The 18,401-nt window shown below is 39.6% G+C and overlaps 1 protein-coding gene across 6 annotated transcripts in view; it reads left to right on the top strand.

Moving 5' to 3' along the window:
• The first annotated feature begins 282 nt into the window (after nt 1–282).
• Nucleotides 283–18,401, top strand: part of asap2b (ArfGAP with SH3 domain, ankyrin repeat and PH domain 2b) — a 25,538-nt gene continuing 7,419 nt past the window's right edge. For 3 of the 6 annotated variants that reach the window (XR_011979956.1, XM_072684495.1, XM_072684525.1), the window contains exons 1-18: nt 283–734; nt 5,976–6,048; nt 8,325–8,470; nt 9,016–9,090; nt 10,633–10,682; nt 12,559–12,688; nt 12,982–13,067; nt 13,174–13,249; nt 13,338–13,424; nt 13,571–13,674; nt 13,838–13,907; nt 15,142–15,229; nt 15,327–15,375; nt 15,485–15,651; nt 16,883–17,016; nt 17,100–17,194; nt 17,484–17,673; nt 18,291–18,376. Coding sequence is in view for 5 of the 6 variants with exons in the window: in XM_072684495.1 (XP_072540596.1) it covers nt 609–734; nt 5,976–6,048; nt 8,325–8,470; nt 9,016–9,090; nt 10,633–10,682; nt 12,559–12,688; nt 12,982–13,067; nt 13,174–13,249; nt 13,338–13,424; nt 13,571–13,674; nt 13,838–13,907; nt 15,142–15,229; nt 15,327–15,375; nt 15,485–15,651; nt 16,883–17,016; nt 17,100–17,194; nt 17,484–17,673; nt 18,291–18,376 (1,832 nt within the window). In the remaining variant the exon portion in view is untranslated. Of the gene's footprint in view, nt 735–5,975; nt 6,049–8,324; nt 8,471–9,015; nt 9,091–10,632; nt 10,683–10,709; nt 10,953–12,558; nt 12,689–12,981; nt 13,068–13,173; nt 13,250–13,337; nt 13,425–13,570; nt 13,675–13,837; nt 13,908–15,141; nt 15,230–15,326; nt 15,376–15,484; nt 15,652–16,882; nt 17,017–17,099; nt 17,195–17,483; nt 17,674–18,290; nt 18,377–18,401 lie in introns of those variants that run through there. The other 3 variants (XM_072684512.1, XM_072684503.1, XM_072684533.1) reach the window with 3 other exon arrangements.

The following is an 18,401-nucleotide window of genomic DNA, read 5'->3' as shown; positions in this document are numbered from 1 at the left end:
TTAAACCTCAGATTAAATTATTTAATTTACTTAAATCAACGTATTTGTAAAAGTAGACTACATAGATTTATTCTTGTAAAAATGTCATGTAAATAAATTGAATTCAGCGGATAATTTTTTCAGTGTGAATGATTGGACTTTTTTTTACAGTACTTAATCTGATTGGTCCAGCTCTTACAGTAGCAGCTCTGATTGGACCGTGTTATCAGCGCGCTTTGCTATTGGTCCTCCCGTCTCTTCGGCTCTGTGTGTAGCTGGCTGTGAGCGAAGTGTGGGGCAGGTAGGCTGGGCTGCTGGAGTGAGAAGGTGAGAGCTGGGAGGTAAATGGAGTAGTCATGAGAGCCGAGGTGAACGGTGGTTTTCTGCGCCTCCAGAAAGCTTGAGAGGTGATGGGGTTTTGTGACTTCTGCTCAGGGACTGCTCTTACTTGCTGCGCCTGTTTGTGTTGCTTCGTGTCTTCAGGGGGGGACCGTGAACTCTGAGGCAGTTTAACCAGCAAGGAAAGCTGCACTTCTGGGAGCCACTACACAGCCGAGCTGCTGTTTTCTCTGTAGAAGAACAGAACGACCCCTTTTGACTCTGGTCGTTGTTCAAAAAGACCCAGAGTCATGCCGGACCAGCTGTCAGTATCCGAGTTTATGGACATCACCAATGAGGACTATAAAGCTCCCACGACTTCAATTTTCACCACTCGAATGACCCACTGCCGGAGCACGGTGGCCGCACTGGAGGAGGTGAGTGAGGAGCTTCGTGTGAAAGTCAGTCTGAACACACAGTCTCGGGCAAAAGTGTGTAAGTGAGCTCTCGGGACGTGTGGTTAGTGTATTTACCACTCACTGTAGGCTGCCTACAGGCTGCTGTACTACCAGTGCTCTTGTTATGGCGAGCGGTGAAATTCTTTGCCCAGAGAGGAAGGGAAAATTACTTCCTCCTTGTGAAATCAAAGGTTTCTCCATCCCACTAGCTGGAGTAGCTGGAGGTGAACCTCGCCCTCAGCCCACTGAACCAAGCCCTCAGCCCAGGCTAATACGGCATACGAGGACGCTTATACTATTTTATAAATGACATATATCTGGAAAAATGTTTCAGTAAGTTTAGTTTGGACATTACTCATGGACTCATTACAGCCACTCTGAACCGGGCCTTCTAGAGGAAGCTCTGCTGTCTTTGAAGGAACTGGCTCCACAAATGGGACCCTGCACTCTGAAGAGTCCACATGCTTCAATGCCAGTCAGATTGGCCTCATATTAACCAGGTCTCATCAGGGTCTATCCTGTTCTGAACTCCAAAGTCAGCTTTAGGAAACCCGTGCCTGAAGTTCTCCCAACAGCATGAACCTCTGAAGAGCAGTTGTGTCACAGCATTGTAGCTCGAAACCAAGTGGGTACGCTGGATCCATGCAGCTCAGAGGGCAGTATTAGTAACTAGCTATGTTATAACTATACATAAGGAAGTAGAACGGTCTTCAGTTAAGGTTAATGTTAGAATGGCAGCAGTTATGTCAGGAAATGTGAAGCTGTCTTTCGTTTTAGACAACAGTGGTCAAGCAAATCCTTAAAATTCCAAGCCTTTTGTAAACCCTTTGCACTGGCATGTGAACGTCCACTGTAGATATATATATGATTAAGCTGAAATGCGAAACTGCTTTGAGAGAATAAAATCCAGATTTAGGTCACCGTGTTTATTCTGCTTGCTAAACGAACTGGTGTTTTGATTGATAACCCCTTATCTAACATAAGGTTCAGTACCCTACAACAGTTCCAGAAACAGCCGAAGAGCAGTTGTGGTTCTCATTGTAGGTCCGCACCAAGTGACTACTCTGGAAAATAGATAGTAACTTTGTTACTGACTGAATTCATTCGGGTGCTTCCCAAGCCACGCTGCTTTGCCATCAGCAGCCGGAATCCGAGAGAGCACAATTGGCCGTGCTCTTTCCAGTGGGTAGATGGCGCCCTCTCCTCTCCTCACTCTTAAGCGATGTTGGCCGGCACAGGCGTCTGTTAGCTGGTGTGATGGAGCTGGGGACCCGGTGCTTTCCTCCGGGTGTGTTGGCTGCCTGGCAATGCCACATCAGCAGAAGTAAAAAAAAGCCGGAGGGTTTGTATGTATCAGAGGAGAGTACAGTATTTAATGCATTGTTTTAACTCTGTAGGAAATACTTCCACATTTACACGGTATAGCATAATACAATACTTTAGTGGTAAGGTATTTTCATTCACAGACGAAAAACACATTGGAGGAAGTCAAGTAAAGAACTGAAGAAGTCAGTAACTGACTCTTAAGTCCACCCACTATGTAGCCTGTGGTCATTACTCACACCACGTGTCTTATAAATTGTGGTGATTGTGGAAAAAAGTGTGCATTAGAGCTCTGTGGCCACACTGTACCTACAGATATAAAAACATGCAGCACACAGTTCAGCAACTTACAACTTACAGTAACTAGCATAACACAGGATTTACAGTAGGTAGATCCCCCCGTAGATCCTGCTCCTTCAGGGTTACACATCGTTCACTTTCAGGGTTAAATGTAACACTGGAAATATGCTGTATTTTAACACTGTCTCTTTGCTGACTCAGTGTTGAATTAATACATTAATTATGAGGATGGATGAGAATCAAGAACTTAAACACTAGGAATTGCCACCAGCTACTGCCACACCGGCACTATGCCTCACTGCTCCTGCATGACAATGCATTTATTTTACAGTTAAGACCTGTAAAATAGAATAACAGGATAATACTGTTGGAAATGGCTGTGTAGAACTGACATCCTGTAACTTGTCTGTAGCTAAAGTTAGTGTAAGTGTAGAATTGCTGCAATTATGTTCTCTAAAACAGCTTGGTACGTGTCTATGGGGCGCTGACGGTCTCTTCACTCTGTTTAAGCATTTGTTTTAGCCACTGTGGGCTTGGCATGAGGAAGTGATTTCTCCACACAGCTGATTTTGGAGTCCAAAGAAGTATTTGAGTTCAGGCAGTAGAGGAAGTAACCAGCCAGGTCACTCAACTGTCTCATTCTGTACTGAGTCAAGGCCACTGAACTTGCAGTATAAGCTTGAAATCATCTTACCAGTAAGAACCCACCATAACACCCCAGAGAAAAAGAAATAATTCATTAGTTTCATTTATTCCTCCTGGACATATTACTTCTGTGTTTTAAATCAGGAAAGTATTTTAAATTAGCTTTTGGCCTAAAACTAGCATTAAATGTCAATTAACATGTTTTATAATATTTTATAGCATAGCATTATGTCCTTTCGGCTTTAATAGTTTGAAGGAATTGCTTATCACCATCAGATACATCACCAGATAGGGTTTCCCTCTTTAAACTGGAAATTCTCACTAGGGGGTCCCTTTAGGCAATTGTTTTATTTATATTTTATTTTATTTTATTTTATTTATTTATTTATTTTAATTGTTATTTGACCAAAATACAATCTCACTGATCCCTTAAACATCTTTTGTCTGATTCAGATCACCCCAGCCTGAGTGGAACATCTCTAAGATCCCATAAGTCTCTTATAGAACTGTGTAACATTTATTTTATTGAGCTTCAGGGGAAAGAATTCAGACATTGGTGACCCCTCATTAGTACAGTATTGGTATTGTGTGGATTCTTCTGATCTTAAGAAAGAAGACCAGTCTCTAACAGTGTTCTATTAGTGGTTCAGATAGTTTCAGTATCTAGTGGTATGTGTGTGTTGTAGTAGTTTGAGTGCCGCCCTCTTTATTTACTGCATATGTGGATATGGATATTGTCTTACTGTGTTCAGAGTTCCCCGAATGCTCTCTCTCTCTCACACTCAACCACACACACACTCACACACACAGTAAAGTAAAGATAGTTGTCAGTTTCGCTGACTGACATGCAGCACTCCTCTTTCCAGTTCTTCCACTGTGCTGGGTCCTGCTGAAACCTGCCTGATGGAAACTCCATTGCTCTCTACTGCCTGCTCTCTCTCGCTCTCTCTGAATTGTGTTAGCCTAAGGCTCTGATTGCCCAGGCTCCTGTTTTTACTTGCCCTCTTTCTCTCTCGGCCTGTTTTCTTTGTTTCTGCTTTTTCTTCTCTCTCTCTCTCTCTCTCTCTCTCTCTCTCTCTCTCTCTCTCTCTCTCTCTCTCCTCTCTCTTCCTTCTCTCTCTCTTCTCTCTCTTCCTTCTCTCACTCTGCCTCTCTCAGTAAGCTTTGTAAGCTTATTTGCCTGCACTTCCTCACTCTGGTTGCGCTAGAACAGTCATAAAGGCTTTGTTTGTGCACTCTGAATGGACTCCGTGGCTCATTGTGGTAAATGTGATTGGATTGGTGGAATAAGCATCAGTTAAATGAACAGACTCTTGGTTTACAGCTAACTATGCTATAGCTATTCCTTTTTCAGTCTGACAGAAATAGCTTTGAATGGACTGCTTAGGTGTATTTTGCGTCGCTTAAAGTGACAGCAAAAGAATGTGACGCAGTGTTGAATATACTGGGCCTCATTCACTTATATCTTTCTTAAAGATCTTCTTGAGGAAAGTCCTAAGAGAAAATCTATGATTTATGATGTTTTTAAACCACAAAGTAGTTCACAGCTCTGCAATCATAATAATGGATCCCACTGTCCTCGTAAACTCAACAAATAGCAAATGAGTAAACAATGTCAGAAAATTGATGAAAGAATCTTTGTGAAAACTGCCAATTTCGTGATGAATAAGGGCCCATTATTGGAATGACATATATTACAGTTAACAAAGGTTTTATTAACAGTTTTTCAGTCAGTCAGTATCATGGAACAGTTTTACAGATGTAGACAATATATCGACCCACACTAGGCTGATTTGCCTTGGTGCTGTGCCACGTGTGTTACTGTTTAAACAGTGACTGTGTCTGCTGGGCTATCCCTAACTCCATCTCCACATCTGAGCCAATTCCTACAGCATGACTCACCCTGGGGTTCAGGGTGTCTGAATTGAAGGAAAGGAAATAGGAACAATGTGCATGGCTTGAAGAGCTCTAGAGGATCAACTGTTTAAGGAGTTAATATGGTTGACCAATCATGATGCTTATGAAGCAATGTGGCATATTGTATCATCATGTATTAAACTGGAGTTTAATGTTGCTAGTAGGCTTTCATTTCAGACATCATATTGGTGTCATATAAAGTGCCCTAAAGTTATTCACATTTATTGATGCTTTGTTATGCATCAATCTAAAGGTGGTGAACTGACTGCATCCATTTCGGGCTGTTAGAATGGATTGTACATTGTTACAGTTGTTCCAACAATAATGTTACTCAATATATATTATTCTGTTTTCTTCTTGGTATTGTTCTTTTTCTGGCATCACTTCTCTGAAATGTCAAATTAATGTGAACACCAACCAACGTTTCTACTTGCATGTGTTGCTGCATTGTGGCAATTTATATTTGTTCATAGCTCTTTTTTTTTATAGAAACTTTTCAAATGTGCAGTAAATTCTGTTCTTTTGGTACAACCTGGTAAGTACAACCTATAAAAAGAGGAATACTCTAAATATCAGGATTTATAGCCAGCTATAGAGTATTTAAGTTGGAGATGGTATCGGTATCTGTACTCAGTTTCGGCAGATACTTAAAAATCTGGTATAGGTATCGGAAAGGAAAAACTGGTATCGGTATCCCTAATAGCAACTGCTTGGAAGTGGGGACCACTTAAGTTGTGCATTCACAACAACCATTTAGAGTTGCTTCAGGAATTGCACCTTTCTAGTTTTATTGATTTTTAATAAAATATGCACTCACTATTTAGCCACAGTTTTGTGTGTTATTTTTATTGTTACTGCCTAAAAGTAGTTCAGGTTTTAATCAAAATGATTCAGTCAATTTGAGTCTGTTGTGCACTGAATAATATTGTAAGGTAATTGAATTATAATGAGGTTCAATATTTACACCCTTGCTGTGTACATCTTTCCCTCTCGTCCTCTTCTCTTTTAATAAGAATCATTCATTGTGTTTTGCAGGCTCTGGATGCAGACCGCAGCGTTCTGAGCAAAATGAAGAAGTCAGTCAAGGCCATAAACAGCTCTGGTCTTGGTGAGTTTGCAAACTGATTAGTCTTATCTCACGCCGTACATGTAATGACCTCAGCCTGATTTCAGCTCCTTTTACAGCTGTGCTCCTCTGGAGTTGTCTCACCACTCTTTTAATATGCTTAAGACATGCTTAAGGAGAAGCAGTGGTTTTGGACCATAGCTTGTCCATCTATGCTTCATATATGAGCCTAAATTGCATAGTCCCTTTTGTCTTTTGTCTGCAAAACCAAGGTCACTGATTTAGGTCACGGTTACTCTCGTTAAAAGGAGAAAGATAGGTGATCTCTTAGGGGGGGAAACAGTTCTGAGTTGTGTTTCACATTCCGTTCATTCCGCCTGTACACATTGCTACCTGCCTCAGCAAGCCTCACTTACGCTTCCTCTTTCCACTCTCAAGCGTCTCCTCTGTCTCTGTCTAATCAGCATTTACTCTGAGGTTCCCCTTTAATAACACGCTAAAATCTCAGCACTCCTTCAGTCATCTGTCCAGCTTTTTGGCTTCTATCTCCTCTTATCGCTTTCTCCTTAAAGCATTACAGGTGTCTGAAGTTTGCCTTTTTATTTTTGGCTCTGGAGTGATGATGGCTCTGGAGGCCAATGTAGCTAACAAGTAAGCTTGGAAGCTTTTAACCACTGTGATAACTGCATCTCTGCATCAATCTTTTAATCTTGTAATAAAAATGCTTGATCTTGTTTGTCATGCTTTAAGCATGCACCGGTAACTGCACGCCTAAATCATCCCACCCTTCCCTCAAACCATGGTGTGTTGTTAAGTCATTTCAAATAGACTTGCTTATGTGGTTTTGGTGTGTCGTAGATATGCACTGTGTCTCGCATCTGATCACTTTTGAGGAGATTGACTCACAGTGAACACACTTAAACACAGCAAGAGATATATCTGTGTATTTTGTGCTTGATTAGATTAAATCATATCAGGGTAGAAATGAAGTAAAGCAGCTTTTGTTTAAAAATCAACTTGAATTAGAGACTGTAACACCAACTGCCACATTCCAGAGATCCATTATATTATGTTATTATATCACAAATGTTTTGCTGATTTCATGGGATATAAATGTAAAATGACATTGCTGTTTTCTAAATGTTATGTTATGTTAAGGTTTTTATATGACCCTACACTACCTTTTAGTATGTTGTTTTAAGTTTATATTGACTTTCTATTGACTTAACTCATTACCCAGATGTGAATTATTTTTATTTCTACATAATTTTGTAAACAAATACATTCAGAGTGTTTTTGGTATGAAATGCTCTGCTCTAGGAAAGCCTATTACAATTTGTGTACAGTTCTATACAGACAGTGTAAAATGTATTTAATATGTAAAGGTCATCTTTCCATTCTATCTATAGTGTGATTAGGCAAAAAACAACAACAAAAAAACTTTATTTCACCATTATCAACATTTAAGACATTTAAGGTTTTTAAAATTTTATTTAATTTTTTTTTTTTACATCAAACTGTCACTTTAAACCGCCTGCATAATGCCATCTAATGCATTTATATGAATAGGCATTTAGCAAAAGGCTAATTTTGGGTTAATGGTACAACTGCTACTGGAACTGCTCCTAAATGGAATTAATTTTCTATAATATAGAGCAGATGTTGTTCCTTTAGCAGGCAGTAAAGCATGAAGCAGATTAGTGTGATAACAGCTAGTTGGTTTAGGCTGTGAGAAATGGTCTGATAAGAGTAGTGTTTGTATGGTGAAGTCAGTACAGACTGCATGCTCTTGTGTTAAACTTCTCTTCGTGGCAGCTATTTAGTGTTCATGAAAGTTCATGAATTGTTCTCCCTTAAAATCCTCCAACTGAGAATTGATAAGCAATTAAACAGACTATCCTCACGCTATGATTGGGAATCCTCAGTGATGCCATAACCATCTGTGGCTGAGAGAGCATAATTGTCCTCACTCTCTCTGGGTTTGTAGAATGACCCCTGCCAACAAAACATCAACAACAAACCACAAATTGTTGGTACATTATTACAAGCATTACATAATTATTGCTTTATTAGAAGCTTGATTAGTCACATATTCTGAATATTTGTATATGTGATGTTTCCCTCATTTGCTTGTAAATCACATAAAATGGCTCATTGCCACTGGAATATGACCTTTAAATGACTAAGACTCACCGTGGATATAATAAGGAGTGTAGGAGTCAGAGTCAGCTTCACTGCAGACTGCTATTGCTTTCAAGTTGTTTTTTCCCTAAAAACACAATGAATTATGTTTTTGATGTGTGTGTGTGTGTTGTCAGTTCATGTAGAGAATGAGGAGCAGTACATTCAGGCTTTGGAGAAGTTTGGAGAGGCCTATGTGTACAGAGATGACCCAGACATGGCTGCGGCCTTTAGTAAATTTTCTGTCTTCACCAAAGAGCTCACTGCTCTCTTCAAGAACCTTGTGAGTCTCTCTCTCCCTCTCACATGCACACACATTCTCTCTCTGTCTTTCTCGCTCTGTATCTTTCTTTCTCTCACACACACACATTCTCCTTCTCTCTCTCCTGTTCTTTCTCACTATATTAACCTGCTTTACCCCCCTTCCTGTCACTCTCTCTTTCTCAGTATCCTATCACTGCCTCTGTCTAGCCTCTCATTTAGCTGCTCCGTCCCAGGCTGGATGCTGTGGGAACCAGAGCAATCATTGTGTTGCTTTTCCATACAAGGCCAGTGTTAGTGAATGGTGCTGTTTTTTTGCATCTGCCTCTATTCACTGTTCTCACACTGTGCTCTGGCTTTCACATTCGCTTTAACACTGTCTCTCAACACTGTGCCCTAGCATAATACTTCTTAAACACACCACAGTATAGTCTTAATAAGACCACACAGAAATCACACTCACACACACACACACACTAACTACAGTAATTGAAAACAGAGGTTTCTTCGTCACCAAGCAGTTCATCATGCTGAACCTAACCTGTCTGTCTCACTGTGTGTTCACAGCTGCAGAACATGAACAACATCATCACTTTTCCTTTAGACAGTCTGCTGAAGGGAGACCTGAAAGGAGTGAAAGGGGTACCTGAACGTCACCTGTACAGTTTAATTGTTGTTGTTGTTTACTGTGTAATAATAATAATATCATGGAATATACTCATTTTAATGGCATATAAATTATACAGTGGTTATAATATCACGTATTGCAAGTATTATGATAATATTGCTATTATTTGCACTGCTGTTATTTTAGTGATAATTAATGGTAATGCATGAGGGTTTATGTATTAGAGTTTAAGCATGTATTCATGTGTGTGTGATATAATGTTGTCAAAGACTTTATATATCTGTACTTACATTTTAATACCAAATGAGTCCCTAAAGTAGACAAAATGGAATTACAAGAAGAACAAGTATGTAATAAGTACGAGAAGTGAAAGAAGGCTGTGGCAAGTGGTACATGAACTTTTGACCGCAGTGAAACAACTAATATCAGTATGAGGAAAATATATTTGCATAAAAATATATTTGCTTCATTGCACTGCCTTACTACCTACTTTAGTCTGGCTAGCTCTTAGCGTGAGTTAGTCATCTGCAATCTGTTATCTGTAACTCAGTAATAAAAAAAACTTAAAAATCGTTACTAATATTTACTGAATCTTTAGAAATATCTATTTATCTATCTAGCTAGCTATCTGTTTATGGTAAAGCCTCACATTTTAAATATTTAAGTTGCTTAGGAATATGTGAAGATGACCAAAAGCACATTCGACTTGGACCTGTTTAACGACATAAAAAAATCTGTTACATTTGACGCTGGGCTAACTGGGCTAACCCCGCTCTCCCTTTCATTTGTCTATTTTTATAGATGAAACTGTTATACAGCATAAGAAACCACACAGTCGAGTGTAGAAAATACTTAACAACTCAAGCACAACTTTAGCTTCAGAGCTCCAAACCTTGCGCTTTACATTTCAGCTAATTGTTGACTTACCACAAGTATGAGGACATCCATGCCTAGGCAGAATTTTATTCTTTAAAGTCATAAATGTACTGTATAGAAAATATTGTATCACAATACTTTGATGTTTCCATCAGTGTGTCACAGTGTACGAACCACAGATTACAAAAAAACTATTATTTGTAAATAAGCTCCACTAATTTACAGTTTAGACAGTCTAGTTCTACTCTTTGTAATTCATTTTCATTCATGGCATTTATCTGACGCTCTTATCCAGAGCGACGTACAAGGTTACTCATATTACAGAGGAGGGTCAATGCACTGTTAGGAGTCTTGCCCAAGGACTCTTATTGGTGTAGCGCTGCACAGTCACCCAGACCGGGAATCGAACCCCAGTCTCCCATATGGTGTGGTAGCTCACTGGCAGGTAGTGGTGTTATCTGTTGCGCCACACCAACCACAACGGGAAGGTGAAACATGTAGCTGTTCAGTGTTCTTTTAATACTGATGATAACCATGTCATGCTCAGAAAAGCATATGTTTATTACAGTAATGTCAAATAACACAGGTCATTAGTAAGGAATACATAAGAATTGCAGTACAATACCTACACAACATGGTACCAGCAGTAAAAAAGAATGATCCTTCTTTTGTGTTGGCAGGATCTAAAGAAGCCTTTTGACAAAGCCTGGAAAGACTATGAAACCAAAGTGTAAGCACCAGACAACGAGATTTCCTCCTTGCTTCATGTTTCTGTTATTTAGAGTGTGATATTTTGGCGGGCTGGAGGTGGGGCGTAGTCAGGTGAATGGGAGTTACAGTGCAGTGATCACAGCCTAGATAAGCACTGGAGTTATGGCAGTTTTCAGTTACTGTGTGGTGGAGCCTTGTTGTAGCCTTTTCTCTTTTTTTTGAGAGTTAAAGAACAACTCTGCAAACTAGAATACCAAGTTTGGTTGGGCGGATACAGAGGAGACAACAGGTAATTGTATAAGCAGGTCAAATTTCAGGTGCCAGTAGAAGTGGAACATTTCTATGACACCTGTGTTTCCTTGCTGTAAAACATTTGCTAATATATATGATTCGTGGATCCGTGTGGTAAAAGAATAGTTCAGCAGCAGATTTTCACAGTTCTCCTGTTTTCCAAATTGCAGTTGATCTGAAAAGATGTATTTGTTGCCTGAATTTTGCTTCTTTAGTATTCCTCCTGCTAAGGTACAAAGCTAAAGCTTGAGCATATTCTTACTAATAAACTGCATCGGACTGCTAATCTTAATCATCACACACTTTACTCAAAATGAGCTGAAATTCTGTCAATTTTAAATAGATGTGGTCTTAGTCTAAAGTTTGGACCCATTCAAACTTAAAGATGGCAGCTACTACTACTGTTAGCTATGTAGTGTTTGAGAGAGCGGGCACAGCCTAATGATTTTATCTTTTGCTAAACATTTGCTTACATTATTTAAAAGTAAAAGATGGAAGGACTAATTGTAACAGGCACTATAAAGTTGGGTAAATCAAAATAATTAGTGTAATATAGAACATCTAGACACAAATAAGTACAAGAAGTGAAAGGTACATGTACTTTTGACCACAGTGAAACTAATATCAGCATGAGGAAAATATATTTGCCTTACTACCTACTTTAGTCTGGTTAGCTCTTAGCGTGAGTTAGTCATCTGCAATCTGTTATCTGTAACTCAGTAATAAAAAAAAACTTAAAAATCGTTACTAATATTTACTTAATCTTTAGAAATATCTATCTGTCTCTCTATCTCTCTATCTATCTATCTATCTATCTAGCTAGCTAGCTAGCTGGCTGTCTGTCTATCTATGGTCAAACCTTTCATTTTATGTTGCTTTTAGGAATATGTGAAGATGACCAAAAGCACGTTCTACTTGGACCTGTTTAACGACATAAAAAAAATCTGTTACATTTGACGCTGGGCTAACTTGTGCCCCGCTCTTCCTTTCATTTGTCTATTTTTATAGATGAAACTGTGATACAGTAGTCGAGTGTAGAAAATACTTAACAACTCAACACAGTCTGAGGCAAGTGTGTGATGATTTATTTAGTAGCTAGCACAACTTTAGCCTCAGAGCTCTAAACCTTGCTCTTTACATTTCAGCTAATTGTGGACTTTGAATTTTCACCGAAAGCCGTTCACCTAAAAGGGAATACAGGCCCTCTGCTAATGCTAATCATTGTTGCCATATTGATTTGCATTCACCATAACAGTGCCTATAGTGCAGAGTCACTTCAGACCTTTGAGTTAGTGGGTTGGCCTTGTAGCACAGTTGCTTATCATGCTGTGAAGCCGTGCCTTGAACAAACAGCAGTAATCTCATAGCAGGCTCAACCTCATTGTCACACGTGGAGTGCTCTGGAATGTCTTACTCACAGTTTAAGGCTCTGGTGACAAAACACAACAAGCAGCAAGTCTGTGTTGGCTTAGGGGGTTTGATCACTAAGGTTAGCCTAGGTTCATCATGTGATCATATGTTAATCATCAGTGCTGTAGTTGATGTATCTGATGACAAAATCTAATGGCAGGGGTGTGCTCTGTTTTTTTTTTTTTATTGTATAGGAATAAAATTGAGAAGGAGAAGCGGGAGCACGCCAAGCAGCACGGCATGATCAGGACGGAGATCAGTGGAGGAGAGATTGCAGAAGAGATGGAGAAAGAGAGGCGTATCTTTCAGCTGCAGATGTGTGAGGTGAGGAGTGCAGTTCACTTATTAATCAGCTGTGGCCTGGGATGTGAGAAAGAGATCGGGGATCTTGAAACACAGTACTATCTATCATGACAGTTAACGATAATGGTAACATGACGGCTATATTATTACGAATCTGTCATGACAGCTCTTGACGGCATATGATATTTGACATGATCATTTTATTGAGCAGGGTTAAAGTCAGCACCCCTAACTTTCCAATGTTCTAGGCTGTGACAGTGTTATTTCAGAAGGCATCTCTGTTCTCTTGTTCTGAGGCCTGTTCTGTCTTTCAGTATCTCCTCAAAGTGAACGAAATCAAAACCAAGAAAGGGGTAGACCTTGTGCATAATCTTATCAAGTATTTCCATGCCCAGTGCAAGTGAGTATTTGAAATGTCCTCAAATCAGAAGCATAGATCATTCTCTCACCTCACTTTGTCAGTTGGTTGAAATGAGCCAGTAACCTCCAACCCTATTTCTATCCAGTTTCTTTCAGGATGGGTTGAAAGTTGTGGAAAATCTCAAACCAGCCATGGAAAAACTGTCCACAGACTTAACAGCAGTGAGTCAACTTCACCATCTCAGCCTGTTTGCTTTGTACCGTACACTGTTTGAGGCATTTTGTTTTAGTCTCTCATTTGTCTCATCAGATTAAACAGGTGCAAGATGGGGAGAGGAAGCAGCTGACTCAGCTTCGAGATGTTCTAAAGTCATCCTTGCAAACAGAGCAGAAAGATGTGAGGTTCTTCATTTTATAAAGTATCAAGAGTAACATTCATTTAATGCTTATATATATAAGCTTTATAAAACCATGTTTAAAGCTTTATAAAACCATGTTTAACCATGTTCCATAACTGGAACTGCTTGTATTTGGATTTGACAGGACTCTCAGGCCAAGCAGAACACAGGCTACAGTCTACACCAGCTACAGGGCAACAAGGCTTATGGCACTGAACGTTCCGGGATGCTCTCCAAGCGCAGTGAAGGGTAAGGAAAAAGCCTTACGCTAAGCAATAGATATTACCGTTCTATTGTTTGATACCCAATACATTCATTTTTGTACTAAACTGAATATGTAATTATTTATTTACAATTCAATATTTGGTGATGGTTTTGTACCAACGTGTTGAACATCTCCTGTTTTGTTCAGGTTGAGGAAAGTATGGCAGAAAAGAAAGTGCTCAGTGAAGAATGGATTTCTGACCATTTGCCACGGAACAGTAAGTAACATAAAGAGCCATACCAGATTCCTTCTTAAAGGTGGAACCTTTGAGACTGATAATATGTCTGTGTGGGGTTACTGTGGAGTCAGAAAAGACAAGATAAGAGGAAAGAAGCACATTCTGACAGGGAGAAATGTGCACAGAGAACAACTGACTGGATTCACAACCTCAGCAGTCTCTGACAGGAGAGGAATAGCCTACTGAAGGTGCATTTTGTTTGCATCTGAGACTGTTTTACACTATAAGACACATTAGGTGAACTCGAGGAGTGCTCTAGATTATCAGGAACTGTTGCCACGTTTATCCATACTTCAGTGCTGAGAACTGATCAGCGGGTCCAGACTTGCATTTTTTGCTCTCATTACTGCATACCTGACATATCACTTTCATAGTAGGTGCTGCATGTATTATGAAATCTCCTTTTGATGGCATAATTAATCATAAAAAATCTAAGTATATATTTTGGATGGATGGTACTCTGTATGTTGCAACAGCATGCATATGGCAACAGCATGCAGCACTAGAAGGGCAAGCTGCATTGCATACAATAGGGTCACACCAATACACTGTAAAAGCTTACATTATCTAGACATTAAACACTTATACATGATGTACTAACATATACTAATTTTACAGAACGGTGGTTAAACAGTACCTTGTTTGGTGTCTGAAGTTTGCTTTCATTACGGTTTGCACTAGAGCTACAAGTTACTTTGACACTGTTTTTGACACACAGGGGTGTGAAAAGCACAGAGAAACTCAACTTAAGTGAAAGTGTGGGTACTGTATGCCAGTACACTGCCATTGGATAAACCCACATCATGTATCTAGACATAGAAAATCATGAATAGTAAGCATGCAACTACAGTAAATTTGCATTTGCAGTGCATTTGCATATCTGTGTCAGCAAAGTGAGAAACTAGATGAAAGTAGATGAAGAAACAGTTGGACATATGATGTATTGAATTATGCCTACACTTTGAGAGGGCTTCAAAAGCAAGGCCTCACTGTGTGATATGTGTGTGTGAATAAAATGAAGACATGTGATCAGATAAAAGCATATACACACATCTTTCACAAACAGTGTAAAGCTAGGCATGGAATTAAAGGAAGGAATAGTTGTCTTATGGCAACACTGTGCAGGAAAGGTTGAGTTTGTTGAAAAGATGAATGAGATGAATTGTGTAGCACTTATTACTGAGCCTGTACCATCCCTCCCCTTTCTTTACAGCCTAACGCACCACCAGCCAAACTCAACCTGTTAACCTGCCAAGTGAAATGCAACCCAGAAGAGAAGAAGAGCTTTGATCTCATATCCCGTGAGTCATCTACGTCGCAGACATGATGCACACTGTCACTGTCCATGAATGCCTGAATCTTGCTTCCTGATTATTTATTTTGGGTTTTTTTTAACAGATGACAGAACATATCATTTTCAAGCAGATGATGAGACAGAGTGTCAGATGTGAGTTTCAGTGTGTGTGGAATCATAGAAATGTGTGAAAAAGAAACAGATGACAGTAAATGAATCCGCTTCCTAATTTATGTTGAAAACTATTGAAACCGTTCTGCAGATGGGTGTCCGTTCTGCAGAACAGTAAGGAGGAGGCCTTGAACAATGCCTTTAAAGGGGATCAGGACGAGGGAGAAAACAACATCGTGCAGGAACTGACCAAGGCCATCGTGAGTGAGGTGAAGAGGATGAGTGGGAACGATGTGTGCTGTGACTGCGGAGCTCAGAGTGAGTCATCCACTCCACTGCTTCACCCTTAGCCTCCACAGAACTTTCCCTCCCAAACAGGGCCACAGCTGTCTTTGACAAAAACACAGAGGACATTAGAACCAGTAGCATACTAGCATGATTGTGTCGTGCAAGCCGTGTTTGTTGTCTGATGTTATCTCCTTTTATTTTGCATTTTGGAACTGTGGGGCTAATGATTCTAACAAGTAAAGAAAGCTTATCACCACTTACTTATGTGGTTTCTAACACTGTAAGATATGCAGGGGTGTAAAAGTACACATACACTGTACTGTAACTAAAAGTATAGACACCAGGTTTTACTCCAAAGTAAAAGTGGAAATATGAACATTTAAACATGCTTAAGTAGATAAGAGCAAAGAGTAAATGGCTTAACCAACATTTTTTGTTGGTGTGATGTGGTGGTGCGTAGTGTGATTGAAGCCACGTTCACATCTTTGATACGTGTGAAATAAAACAGCCTTTCTGGCTTGTTGTGGCCGAAGATTAATGTGAGTGGGAATCTCATTCAAACATGAAAGGTCATAACTACAAATTATAGCAGTTGCTTATCTTCTTTATTTGCAGCAAAAAGATGCATGTGAGTTTTAAAGCCCATGGGAACACATTTTGATATATATTTATATTTTTTAAATATTATAGTAAACTTGGGTGTTAAGTGAAGCCTTCAGCAAAGTTTAAACAGAAAACACAAAGCACGCATATGATAAAACACTCCTCAAAAATCACCAAAATGCGTTCATCAGACCACTGTAAGAATGGTCTGGGCGTGTCCTTCATTTTCTAATGAACGTGCATGCATGACTGACTGACTTAAGCAAGCTCCTGAGAAACACCCCTTGGGTTTTCTCACTTTGATCAAAAATAATGTGACTTAACACTTTTTTGTTAGACTGATCTCACCTCAGAAAGTGCAAGGTCTCATTATTTCTTTCATAGCTCTCTTCTACATCTCAGAATGCGGTGTAGTTTCAGCTGTCTGTCAGTGCAAAAAGAGATCTCATGCTTTTCTCATTTGAGCCTATTATGTTCTCTTCGTTTAATCTTGACGTTGATCTCCTTTTTACTCCTAAGAGGAAGAACTCTTCAGAACAAGAGAGAAAAAGCTGTTGTTGTTTGGTTTATATAGAATATATAGCCTGTTTCAAGTGCATATAGTTTAATTAGCCGTAGCTCTTTAAACTCTTTAAAAATCTGCACATTATTTTTGCAGATCCAACGTGGCTTTCCACTAACCTGGGTGTCCTGATCTGCATTGAATGCTCTGGCATCCATCGGGAAATGGGCGTGCACTATTCCAGAATACAGTCTCTTACTTTAGATGTGCTTGGAACATCAGAACTGTTGGTAAGTCTTTCTAAGTTTCCAGCATTAACAGTCGACCTCAGTTACTCAATAGGTGGCTCATAACTCTGCCACTCTCTTGGCAGCTGGCCAGGAATGTGGGAAATGCAGGCTTCAATGACATCATGGAGGCCAAATTGTCAGGAGAGGACATATCCAAACCAACCCCCTCTAGTGACATGTGAGTGACAGTCTTATCAGTGAGCTCACTTCATTCATGCAAGTGAGGCATCCATACCCTCCTCTTAATGTCAGTGCCAACTACCAATTTTGAAGAAAAAAAAAATCTATAATTGTTTATTTATTTATTGTGAAACTGTTGCTTTAAGATTTTGGACTGATTCACTTGAGCCTGGAAATTTTCCATGGAAAAGAAAATACAGTTAATGATGAAGCTTGATCCCTGTCTACCAAACCAGCCCAAAATACACTTTAGACCTGATTGTCTGTACATTGTATCTGACCATCAGGCAGAGCCGGAAAGACTTCATCACAGCTAAGTACACAGAGAAGCGCTTTGCCCAGCGCAGACGTATCGATGCGGCTGCCAAGCTACGGAGTCTGTACGATGCCGTAAAAAGCCGGGATATCTTCTCCCTGCTGCAGGTGTACGCAGAAGGAGTGGATCTAACTGAGACCTTACCCTTGCCCAACGAACATGTGAGTGAAACAGTGGCATTGTCCACAGACAGCTGAAGCACCCTATTTTTTGCAGTAGGGTTTGCAAATGAACATAATACATTTTCATGTTACCACCAGTGATGACATCAAACATGATTGGTGTCTAAAGCTTGCTTTGTTAGTTGCACTCTGGAGCTACAAGGCTAACAAGAAACGGAGGATTTTAAAACCACACTACTAAGATGATTATGTAAACGTACATGCATTTACGAACATATACAGACAAACTTTAGACTTTAGGCCTTTAGACCTTTAGGCATTTTTTAAACTTTTAGCACAACTGTGATCATGCAGATTTCCACTGTTGAAATCTAGTAAATAGGAAAAACATGCTTCTAAAGATATTTTTGGCAATTATGTCCAAAAGTGAAAACATGGAAATGTGCAGTTTTGTTTTGACAAGGACAGCCTGACTCAATTCTGCTGTTAATCCACATTAAATATATTTCAGTGCTATGGAATGATTATTTTTGGAGGAAATGTGCTTTTATTACATGTATGTTTATTAACAACCACAATTGTGAATTTGTAGATCTTATTTAAAGTAAACAGTGTCACTAGTTATTCTAAATGGCTTTCTCTGCTTACTCTGGCAGGAGCCGGGTGAGACAGCATTGCACCTGGCAGTACGAATGGTGGACAGAAACTCCCTCCATATTGTAGACTTCCTTGCACAGAACAGGTACAACAGCATTGTGATGGTGTTG

Source organism: Salminus brasiliensis, chromosome 1, assembly GCF_030463535.1.
Source record: "Salminus brasiliensis chromosome 1, fSalBra1.hap2, whole genome shotgun sequence".
NCBI lineage: Eukaryota > Metazoa > Chordata > Actinopteri > Characiformes > Bryconidae > Salminus > Salminus brasiliensis.
This window is presented reverse-complemented; position numbering and strand designations above follow the sequence as displayed.